Source organism: Montipora foliosa, chromosome 13 (assembly GCF_036669935.1).
Source record: "Montipora foliosa isolate CH-2021 chromosome 13, ASM3666993v2, whole genome shotgun sequence".
In the NCBI taxonomy this organism is placed as follows: Eukaryota; Metazoa; Cnidaria; class Anthozoa; order Scleractinia; family Acroporidae; genus Montipora; species Montipora foliosa.
The window spans coordinates 19,721,214-19,733,713 of NC_090881.1; the positions used below are offsets into that span (position 1 = coordinate 19,721,214).

The window sequence follows — 12,500 nt, forward strand, 5'->3', positions numbered from 1 at the left end:
TGTGAAAAGTGCCGTCCTGTTGCCACTTAAGGATCTTCCATGTACAATGTACTTTGTAGTAGCGAGCATGGCTGAAGTCGACTCTAGCTATCAGTACTCGCTCAAGTACTTCAAACAGGTAACAAGTAATTTAAGAACTATGGGCAATAGAGCGATTTTCAATTGAGTGTCGTAAAACCAAAACCAAAGTAATTACTTTGGCCAATCAAAAAGGACGGAGACAATCCAGCAAACCAATCAAAACTCGAAGTAATTACACGTAGCCGGCACAAAGCGCGGGAAAATGTGCACGCGCGAGCCACGATTGGTTTTGGTTTCACTTCTGATTGGTTGAAAAAATGGCGCGAGAACTTTGAACCAATCACTGAGTGAAGTAATTATAAACCAAAGTAATTATCTAATTACTTTCGACACTCAATTGAAAACCGCTCTATCTTTATAATATAATAGCACCACACAGGAATGTACTCTCCAGTTAAACTTTCATTTGAATGGTCACACTTTCAGATTTCACCCACAGACTCAAAAGTTAGAACCGCCTTGTACTATAAAATAAACAGCACCAAAGCAAAGTACTGCTTTATTGCTTTCATTTGAATATTCAAACTAGGATTTCATCTACTGACACCAAATCGACGACTAGAAATCTCTGCTTCAAAACATTAAATGTGTATTCTCTCAGGGATCAGTACTAACAATACTTTTTCCTAATAATTATATCTTGACATCGTCTTCCCTTCTTTCTTTATTCGTTTGGCTTCTTTTATCTTAATCAGTAATAACTTCTCTAAAGTACACAGCATTTAGCAATCTCTTTACCTATCAGAGTGTTATTGTAATCATGCATATTTTATGTTATAGAAAGACAAGTACCTTATCAAGAAAGAGCTTTTTGTTTGGCTTTTTAGTTATTTATTACTCTGTGCATTGTTCTACTACTGTTTTCGTGGTCAGACTTTGTCCCTGGCATTCGCTGAATTGCTGGTCATTAGCTGTCATTCAAATGGTCACATTTCTGAGTATCATGCTAAAACTAGAAACGTTGTTTTTTCTGACTTAAACGTGTCTTGGTTTTTGGCAGTTGTTCAATTCGTGCATCGAAAACAGCGAGAAGACAGATGGCCTGGACAAAAAGCTTGAGATCCTTTTCACGAATTGCACCAACTCGTTGTACACCAACGTGGCTCGGTAAGTTTAGCTCTATAAAGGGAGGAGGGGGTATTTTGAGTATCTTGGCTTGTCTCGAGCTACCCCCACCCCTGTGATATTTTTGCATTTGTTTCAATCGGTTTGAGTGTTTTTTAGTCGCTTATATCTAGGTGGATCGTGATTGTGTAACCTTGCCTGTATACATCCACCTCTTCCCCTGGAAAAACCAGGGAAGGAGGTGGATGTACATAGGCTAGCATAAACCCTGGTAACTATTTTCAAGGTCGTAAAAATTCTTGAAACATTCTGCCTATTTGTTTTCACTTTTAAAGTTTTTATTTCTTTCGTGAATTTTTATGTGGCTTTTTCAAGAAGGCCATTTCCTCCAGCTTCTTGGAAATGAAGCTAATTCTCAAAGAGTTCTTACTTGGTTTGTCTTTTAATAGGCTGGATTGAGCTTGGGGCCTGTGATTTTATAAATACGTTGATATTTCTTGGATGACTGATTCCTTTTTTCACACCTAAATATTACTGGGAAAAGAGCACCATAAATAGAACTTAGAAGTTTCTTTAAAAAAGATCTTTAATCACATGTCAACGAGACCTCGATTTGATATTACTGTTCTTCATTACAGGGGCTTGTTTGAGAAAGACAAGTTGGTGTTTATGTTCATGCTTTGTGGCGAGATAATGCGACAGAGAGGAGATATCTCAGATGGGGAATAGAATTGGGAGCTTTGATAAGGTGAAAGGCTAAAGGAATTTGAGGGACATCATGCGAGAGATTACACGCTGAGAACTCGAGTAAGGTATGCAAACAAAAGGGAGAATTTCAAATGGAAATTAAGTAATATGATATTGATGGGACAACTAGCATTTACCCTTTTTGTTTTGCGGTTCCGTAAGCAAGTTCATAAGTGAAGACAAAATGAATCACATTCAAATGTCACATCATTTACAAGTTGGTTTATTGTAATCCAGCTAGGACAGTTTTTGAGAACAATCATAATTTGCCATTCATTTTCCCTGCGTTTCCATAACAAAAAAAAAATCATCGTCTTCGTTATGGTCGTGGTTGTCGTAATCATCGTCACCGTCGTCATCATCATCATCATTATCATCTTCGTCTTCGTCATGGGCGTGGTTGTCGTCATCATCACCATTATCGTAATCATTGTCATTGTCATCATTATCATTATAATCATCGTCTCCATCGTCATCATTATCGTCTTCATCGCGGGCCTGCTCGTCATCGTCATCATCACCATTATAATCATCGTCATCATCATTATCACCTTCATTGTCATTATCACCATCAGTATCGGCATCATCATTATCTATTCCTACAACGTCTGCCCAATGATAGTGTGGTGATTTTCAGGGCACAATGTTGATTTTATGTTGGTTCCAACTAGCAATGCACCCAATTTTTACTTTCGAGTATAGCATTTTCTACATGGATATTTTGAAAGTAGCTTTTCAAAGAATGAGAATGAAGGGCAACCATTTGGCCATTTGCAAAGCATAGTGGATTCGAATTCTGGACCACTCAGAGCATTGTTCAAAGCGGGATTTGAACTCGGGGGATCCACCCTAAGATAAGAGACGATCCGTTGCTTTTCTTCCTCCAACTGGGAAAGGTAGAAAGGAGTAATTCAGATGGGGGAAGGGTGACATCACTTCAGTCTTTAGTACCAGCTAGGGTAGGGTAACAGTGATACTTGTATCAGTTGCTTGATGTTACATGTGAGCTACTCAATCATTTTATGACATTCTCCTTCCTGTTCTTTAGGAACGTCCTCCTAAGCCTGATATTCCTTGGCTAAATGAACGCTTGTGGCACACTTGCTGGGATTTGGAGGTACATGCCAGTTTTACCACGGTTTATCGTAAATGATTTTTGAGACTTTTTTTTCTTATGGTAATTTAGATACTTCAAATGGGTATATTTATAAAAATTGAATAACTTGATTCTGGCTCTTGATAATACGTCCTGAGAATGCCAAATTCTTACGTCACCTTTTTGTATTTATCTCAAACTGATTTTGCGCATTGCAAAAGGCGATAAAAGAACAATAAAGCGCTCTAATATTTATTGGCTTTTTTATCGAAAACGCAAACTTATAGATGCGTTTTCTCTTACTGTCTTGCAGCTTAAAAACGGTCTGCAGCGCAGTTAAGCGCCCACCAATGTGCGGGATTGCCTCGTTCCTTCAAAGTGCCCCTGTAATAAAAAAATCACTTCCTTTTTTTCTTCAGATTTTGAAAGTGTGTTTGCTGAACACCTGACTGGCCAAAGTTTGAGCTTTGACTTTTATCCAAAGGCCGTTTCCTTTGAGTGTTAGTTTTGGATGTCACGATCTGCCATTACTCACGTTTAAGACTGACTGTTCATATTAATTCTGCGGCGTACACACGCATTGCATTCTTAACCTAGTGAGTCTTTGACGTCATTTTCTTTTCGATCCAGGGGCCCGTTTCGCTAAAGTCCTGAAACTTTAAGGCCATTTTCGGATGTCACAATTCCCTTTGTATCTCAACAACGGAGAGGATTTAAGTCGTCAAACCTCACAGACATGTTCCTCTTAGTTGACTTGAAAACATGTTAAAAGATCGGCTTTCCAAAACAAGCCGTTGGCAGTTTCACAAATGGTTTTGGGCCCGAAACGTTTTCAGGACTTTCGAGAAACGGGCCCTTGGGACCCGTTTCTCCAATGTACCGTAAACTTTTTGGGCCTGAGAAGCGATTTACAAAACTGCCATTCGCTTGTTTTGAGAAGCCGTTCTTTTGCCATGTTTTCAAAATCACAAAAACCAAAATGATTGTGAAGTTTGGTGTCTTAAGATCCCTCCGTTCATAAGATACATAGAGAATTATCACACCCGAAAAGGGCCGGAAAAGTTTCGGGACTTTCGAGAAACAGGCCCCAGCTTAAAATAAACAGGTGTCTTTTTTAAATCAAGGCTTAAAACTTTGGTCGCTTAGTGTTTAGTTAACATAGTTCTGAAATCCAAAAAAAAAAAAGTGATTTTTTGGTCACGGCGGCACTTTAAAAACTGACTTAATTTTCTGCAATCCCACACCTTACCGTAGCGCCTTTCCCTGGACTGATAGACCTTAATCGCTTGTGCATTTTGTTTTCCCAATTCAGATCATATGACGATACTCAGGAGATTTGGTACTTTGTTTTGTTCATTAAAAAGAGTGCATGTAGACATATTCATGCTTGAGTATGCTATAGTAGTAGGTTGAGAAAGAAAAGGTGTTTTCAGTTACCAAACCTTAAGACCAATCGTACCAGAAATTCTTTCATTTTTAGCTATGCTGATAGATACTATACTGAATTAACTTGCCAAAAGGAAGAAGCTTAATCTATCCTTGTATTGTGAATGAATGAATGGTTTATTAGCTTTATGCATATTTTTATATTTAGATTATTGTATATTAGTTTATTATCTTATGTTTTATATTGTACACGTAGTTCAGTCTCACGACTGCGAGTTGTTCTTTTAATAAACGATTTATCTATCTATCTATCTATCTATGCACTCTTTTTAATGAACAAAACAAAGGATCACATGAGGACAGATCTGCATTGGGAAAACAAAATGTACAAGTGAATTAGGTATATTGGAAGTAGACAAAACTAGCAGTTACACGCCTACGAGTACTTTCCTGTGCTATAATTGGGTAATATCTCTGTCTGTATCTGAGTGGCCAAAATTACTCTGATCTCGATTGTACGACATCCGTGGCCAAAGCTGCATCTGTATTTTACATTTTATCGGCTTCTTGGTTATTCTAAACTTCATTGTACCTTTTTACTTTAGTACTCGCTTCCAGCTTTCACTAGCTTGAAGGAGGAAATAGTCAGCAAGCCCATCATTGTTAAGGGAGGATCGATAGAGGTATGATGTCTATTTGTTTGTTTTTGGTGGTGTGTGTTGTTTCGGAGAATATTGTTACAGTAAGGGGACGGATTCATCCCTCTTACTTTCCAGCAAAATGGCCTGAAATTTTCCTTTACTTTGCCTGATCTGCAAAATGACCTGGAAAGTAACCCCCAATCCCGAACAAAATTGTTTAATTAAGTGTTATCACGATTTCTTCTCACCCCCAAACAATGATGAATCACGTCTGGGTTATTTGTGCTTGTTTCTGAACAAAAATGTGCTTGATGGGGCCAGGGAAGGGGTTATGCTTGCCTCTTTCAGTACGGAAGATTATAAGACAAGGCACAATTGCAAAGTGGTTACCCAAACAGCGACACGAATAGAAATAAAAAAGGGACATGACAAGAGAGAACTTCTATTGTTGTTATTACTATTATTATTATTGTTGTTGTTGACATCCTTATCCTTATCATTATCATTATTATTATTATCATCATTAATGATAATTAATTTTGCAATTAACATTCAACAATCGTCATGCTGGTACTAATCTGTTGTTCCCTTCGTGTTCATTTATACAGTACGAGTTCAACGACTAGGATCGAGACAGCCCTCTGAACAATTTAAATATGTTCTTAGCAGAAGAACAGATTCTTTGGGATGCTCGTACCTTTATTACTGGCCAGGTAAATAGGTTTGTTCTGTAAAATGGCAGTTGCAACTATTCTTGAGGACTGAGGAGACCATAAAAGTGCCTTAACATCACGGAGCAAGAACGGAATGGAATGGATTCGTGAGTTCCTGTCTGCGCGGTAACGCATCGACGACTCATTCATGGAACGCATGAAATTTAGCTGTTTCTTTTCAAAATTCATCGTCGCTTTTTATCTGTTCTGTCCCATTTTTGCTCTGTCGTGGAAACCCACCTTTTAAGGAGGTTCAAACCATTGTAACACTTTCAACAAACTGTACTATTTAGAAGAATTGAATCCACCAAAATTTTTCACGTTATGGTAATGTTATGATACCATATGAAACACCAGGAGATGCTTAACAAGATGCACTCATTAATGTAGCGTAATGGGTTACCAGGGCAACAAAAAAACCATCTAAAAAGAGCCTACATTTTCTCTTCAACCCATATATCTCAAAAAGGAACTCAGTGACCCCCATTTTTTGTTGCTGGAGAGTGACTAGCACGCTAAGATAAAACTTTCTGCGAAGTTGAAAAAAAGTTTCTGGAACAGATTCATAGCCACGTTTACAATTTAAAAAAGGTTAAGGTGGCTCTGAATCCACTCCAGAGAATTTTTTAACTTTGCAGAGAGTTTCGTCTTAGCCTGCTAATCACTTTTCGGCAATAAAAAATGGGGGTCACCGAGTTCATTACTGAGATATAAGTGCTTAAACACAAAATATAGGGCGTTTTTAGATGGTTCTTCTGTTGCCAAGGTAATTCATTACGTAGCATTAATATGTGCATCTTCTTAAACAGTTATTGTTTCATAAGGTACCATAACGTTGCCATTAAGTGAAACAGTGTTGTAGAGTTAAAGTGCTACTACGATGAAAATAATAGACATTTTTGGCTTGTACATTTTGTTTTCCCAATACAGATCGTGTGATCATGTGATAATACTCAGGAGGTTTGGTCCTTTGTTTTGTTCATTAAAAAGAGTGCATGCAGACATATTCATGCTTGCATGCACTCTTTTTAATGAAAAAAACAAAGGACCAAACCTCCTGAGTATTATCACATGATCTGTATTGGGAAAACAAAATGTACAAGCGAAAAAGGTCTATTGCTTAACAAGATACGTTAGAAACGTGACGTAATAGGTTACCATAGCATCAAAAGAGCTATCTAAATACACCCTATTTCTTGTCTGTAAGCGCTTAGATCTCAAAAATAAACTCGGTGACTCTTAATTTTTATTGCTGGAAAGTGATAACCAAGCTAAGATATAACTCTGTTCAAAGTTTAAAAATTCTCTGCAGCAAATTCAGCGCTACCTTCACTGTTAGAAAATTTTAAGGTGGCTCTAAACCTGCTGCAGAGAATTTTTATGAACTTCTCAGAGGATGTCACGTCACCTGGTAATCCTAGCAACAAAACTTCGGAGTCACTGAATTTGTTTTCGATGTAAGCGTTTGAAGTCAAAATGAAGAGTGTATTTGGATGGCTCGTTGGTTGGTATGGTAATCTATAACGTCTTTTTTGGCTACAATTGATTTTTCATATGATACAATAACAGTTCCTTTACGTGAATCGGTGTTGTACGGCCAATCCTTCCAATAAGACTTTCCCTTAATGAAAATTGTTGTAACTGATTTGAGCCATCTTAAAGTGCACCCAGCCAGAAAAATTTTACATTCGGTGCTCTTTCTACCAGTTGCATTTTCGTTTTGCTTTGGATGGGGAAACGGTTTTTTCTAGGAATTATATTTGGGGAGAAAAATAACTGTAGTTCTCCTACAAGCGTGACAACGAATTCTTGAATATCGTAGATGTGTTGTTAGGGAGAAGACGTTTAAGAAGGTCATGGCGTCACGAGAATGCAATCAGCCTTGTTGTTCTCTTTGACAGTCAAGTAAGAACGCGATCCTCTCAAGGTGCGTGAGTGAAGAACGTCGCGAGGATCACGTCCTTGCGAGACGGGCAAAAAAGTGAGAGACTGTTTGCAGTATGAAATGAAGTCAAGAAAGTTGGACAAGCTTTAAGACTGTTTTACAACTTTATTTGATATTTTTCAGTAATAGCAGACCAAGCGCTAGATATTATTTGCATGGTTACGAACCGGAACTCAGGGGTTTTCACATCTTTATTATTTGTTTGTTTTTCACAGATCCCATATGGAGGACGAGGTACTGATGCTTTGGATCACGAGTAGATTCTTCTCGTCCGAAGATGGTTCCAAATTTGCTAGCTTGGGTGAGAACATTTACCAAGTTTTTAGGCTTAAAAATGAACCCCATGTTGGCAATTTGAAACAATGGATTTTAAAATGCCACTGTATTAGCAAAATGGTCTATGTACAAAACTGTTTCACAAAACGACAAGGTTTGTTTTGGTACCATACGAAAAGCAATAATTGCTTAATAAGTGCATCTAGCTAACCAACTATTAATGTCTCGCATGGTACCATAACATTGTCGTTGCGTGAAACTGTGTGGTAGGGTTTTCGTTCCAATGAGACGTTGCCTTGGAATAGACCTTTTTAGCTTGTACGTTTTGTTTCCCTATTTCAGACCACGTGAACAGTTTCTGGAGAACAGTTTCTTTCAAATGTTGTCTTACGCAAGTGCATATGTGCACATAACTTATGATAAAACAAAAGAAAATTCCCTTGAGAACATCACGAGGTTCGAATTGGGAAAACGAAACGTACAAGCTAAAAAAGGTCTTTTACGTGTCGAAACAGTGAGCCATCTTAAGAGAATCCCCACTCCTTGCATGGATAATTTTAAACCTTGCTACAACCAAATTTGTTGTAAAATTCTTCCAAGAAGGTGTTTGTATTAGAAAAGCAATTAAATTTGGAATCGCTTTCTTTCACTATCAAATTTCTTAGGCACAATCATTTTGAATAATGGTGATGTGCCATGTTTTCAACATTGTTCTTATACAAACGTTCTCTGCAGATGTACTACGTCACAACTATTCCAGATATCAGGACCCATATAAAAAGCATTGATGCCACGTTCCTTCCACGTTCCTTCCACGTGGTCTAAGGTAGCCTTTTCCTCACTCAAGCCTCTGGGCTCCTGGGTCAAAGACTTTCTTCTTCGATGAATGTTTATAGCAGTAAGTAGTGTTTTTCTTTTGGGTGGTATAGCAGCTGTCATGATGTACAGTGTGAGTGCCGTGGTGTCAAAACCTTGAACGCAACAAAAAAGAAGAAACTGACTTACATTTTGAAAACGATAGAAGCTGCTATGACACCTAGTAATAGCTAACATGCATGATCTCTTTCGCTGTCCTTTTCTTTACATGTTCGTTCGTATTTGTCGTCTTTGGTCCACTCAGGCACAACAGCAACAACTGTTAAGAACCCCAACTGGCCGGAGACAAACCAGTTGGCTATTTACAAGTGCGCCCAAGAAGTTGAACCAGGGACTTCTGGGAACAAATTCAATGAGTGGTTAGAACGGGTCTTGAACCCAGGAACTTTATCTTTTTCTATTTTACATTGCAGCATTGTCCCATCTTACATATGGAACGTCGAGTGAACTATATCCCAGATTCCTCGCTTTACACTTGCGCACTGTACAAAATGTCTGCTCGTGCTGGGGTCTTGTTCACCACAGCTGGTAAGCACAGGAGCTTGCTTCCGATTCTTGCTTGGTCTGATTTTTAAGTTGTGGAGGCTGTGAAGTCCCATTTCTTCGTAGGTGATTAACATCCCCTGCATAAGGAAATATCGAACAAGTTACTTGCAAAATTGAGAGCTCGTCTTTTATTCAGCACTTCTCTCCAGATTTATACATGATAATATTTTTGATGGACATTGTCGTGTTCAAGTTAAGTGCAAACGTCAAGTAAACATTCGAATGAATAGGTGTAATAGTGACATATCAAAATCAATGTGCATCTCTGGCTCGTATTTCCGGACATTTTTACCGCAACCCTTTATTATTGGTGGTAATATCTTTACAGTTTCTTTAGTGAGAAATAAACAAAATTGTCAGTTAGATGAAGAGTTTACGTTAAAGTAATTTAGTTGGTTAATTTTTAAAATGTTCCTTTGCATTCTTAGGTCATTCCACGAACTTCTTTGTTGCTGTTTATATACCAACTTATCTACCATCCAACTTATTGATTGAATAGGGAACAACTGTTGTGTCAGCTGAACGAGTAAACGACAGTAAAAAAGAAAACAAAGTAGATTCAGACTGCATTCCTGTGAAGTGAACTCATTAGTTGTGAGAATGTTACTTATCGTTATTGATGATAGTTGAAGGAAAGGTTAATGGTTTATTTGTCTTGTTTTTTTTTTTTTCAATATTCACGGTTTCCAGCATGTCATTTTTTTCTCGATTTCATCGATAATATTTAGTATTAAGGCGCGAGTGTTTTGAGAATAAAAGCATTTTTCTTTCCAAGACAACACTGTATGAATTTGTCTGAAATTTTTGTCATTCGATGAGAAGTTATTTTCCGTTTTACATTTATATGAATAAAGTTACTAAACTTCAGAAATGAGACAGACACTTGTATGATTTTTTTGTTGAGGATCAAACTGCCTATGAAGTTTTAAAAGGCCTGTCGAAATAATGAGGAATGGCATTTCTCTTTTGGGACTTGTTTAATTCTCTTGTTCCAAAATTGATTTATATTTCTGGTTAAGTGATGATATAGAGCGTTTTCACTCACATGACTAGAATGGATGCTAATTTAATGAAACAAAAGAAACTATTTGCATAAAAGTAGAGTTAAATTCCCAGAGGATGGGAACACCAACATGGCTGCGGTGACGTCATGTGAAAACGCTCTATTGAAACTATTTGACCTCAAACAAAAAGGGGAAAAGAATCATAAATGATTCGAATATGCATGAAATGAACAGTAATTAATGAATATGCATTCACCTCAAACAAAAGAGGAAAAGAATCGGAAATGATTCGAATTTGTGAAGTGAATATGCATGACATGAACTGGAATTAATGAATATGCATGAAATTTGATGAATAGACAGGAAGCAATGAATATGCATGAGATCGACAGGAATAAATGAATATGCATGAGATGAACAGGATGAAATGAATGTGCATGAAATTGATGAATAGACAGGAATAAATGAATATGCATGAAATTGATGAATAGACAGGAAGCAATGAATATGCATGAAATGAACAGGAATAAATGAATATGCATGAAATTGATGAATAGACAGGAATCAATGAATATGCATGACATCGACAGGAATAAATGAATATGCATAAAATCGACAGGAATTAATGGATATGCATGAAATTGATGAATGGACAGGAATCAATGAATATGCATTAAATGGACAGAAATTATTAAATATGCATGAAATTCATGAATAGACAGCAACAATGAATATACATGAAATTGATGAATAGACAGGAATAAATGAATAAATAGACAGGAATAAATGAATATGCATGAAATAGACAGGAACAATGAATATGCATAAAATCGACAGGAATTAATGAATATGCATGAAACGAACAGGAATAAATGAATATGCATGAAATTGATGAATGGACAGGAATCAATGAATATGCATGAAATTGATGAATAGACAGGAATAAATGAATATGCATGAGATGAACAGGAATAAATGAATATGCATGAAATTGATGAATAGACAGGAACAATGAATATGCATGACATCGACAGGAATAAATGAATATGCATGAAATAGACAGGAACAATGAATATGCATGAAATGATTAGGAATAAATGAATATGCATAAAATTGATGAATGGACAAGAATCAATGAATATGCATGAAATTGATGAATAGACAGGAATCAATGAATATGCATGAAATGAACAGGAATAAATGAATATGCATGAAATTGATGAATAGACAGGAACAATGAATATGCATGAAATTCATGAATGGACAGGAATCAATGAATATGCATGAAATGGACAGGAATTAATAAATATGCATGAAATTCATGAATAGACAGCAACAATGCATATGCATGAAATTGATGAATAGACAGGAATAAATGACTAAATAGACAGGAATAAATGAATATGCATGAAATAGACAGGAACAATGAATATGCATAAAATCGACAGGAATTAATGAATATGCATGAAACGAACAGGAATAAATGAATATGCATGAAATTGATGAATAGACAGGAATCAATGAATATGCATGAAATGAACAGGAATTAATGATTATGCATGAAATGGACAGGAATAAATGAGTATGCGTGAAATGGACAGAAATTAATGAATATGCATAAAAGGGAAAGGGTCCAATAAATAATGCAAGAAATTTAATGAAATCGACAATATGCATGAAAGCCAATGAATGTGCGTGATGAAAGTGACAAATATCACCCCAATCTGTTACCTTCCTGTGGTCTAATGTATGCTATGTTCACTCAAGCCTTTTCGATCCTTGGTGAAAGATTTATTCCATACAGCAAAAAGTAGCAGCTTCTGTAATATCCAATTTGACTCACTTGATAAACCTTAAAACAAAATGGAAGAAAAAACGTGGTTTTCATTTTTAAAACAATAGAAGCGATTTTGATATTATGATCTGCTTTTCCCTACTTTTTCACAAGTGGTAAACACACACCTCTTAGTGAAAAAAAGGATCACATGACGTACCTACCGGGGGAACACGTCATGGATGGCCATACATGACGTACCTACCGGGGGAACACGTCATGGATGGCCATACATGACGTACCTACCGGGGGAACACGTCATGGATGGCCATACATGACGTACCTACCCG

General features: G+C 36.9%; 1 protein-coding gene across 1 annotated transcript in view; it reads left to right on the forward strand.

The window, feature by feature from the left end:
- Positions 1–10,240, forward strand: part of LOC137982236 (dynein axonemal heavy chain 6-like) — a 10,446-nt gene extending 206 nt beyond the window's left edge. Inside the window, exons 1-10 of the mRNA XM_068829312.1 lie at positions 1–118; positions 1,082–1,188; positions 1,785–1,958; positions 2,942–3,010; positions 4,981–5,058; positions 5,625–5,729; positions 7,890–7,975; positions 8,686–8,848; positions 9,240–9,354; positions 9,801–10,240. The exon at positions 1–118 is cut by the window's left edge and continues 206 nt beyond it. Coding sequence (XP_068685413.1) covers positions 47–118; positions 1,082–1,188; positions 1,785–1,875 — 270 coding nt within the window. The 5' untranslated portion in view covers positions 1–46 and the 3' untranslated portion in view covers positions 1,876–1,958; positions 2,942–3,010; positions 4,981–5,058; ... (3 more) ...; positions 9,240–9,354; positions 9,801–10,240. The remainder of the gene's footprint in view (positions 119–1,081; positions 1,189–1,784; positions 1,959–2,941; positions 3,011–4,980; positions 5,059–5,624; positions 5,730–7,889; positions 7,976–8,685; positions 8,849–9,239; positions 9,355–9,800) is intronic.
- Positions 10,241–12,500: the final 2,260 nt, after the last annotated feature.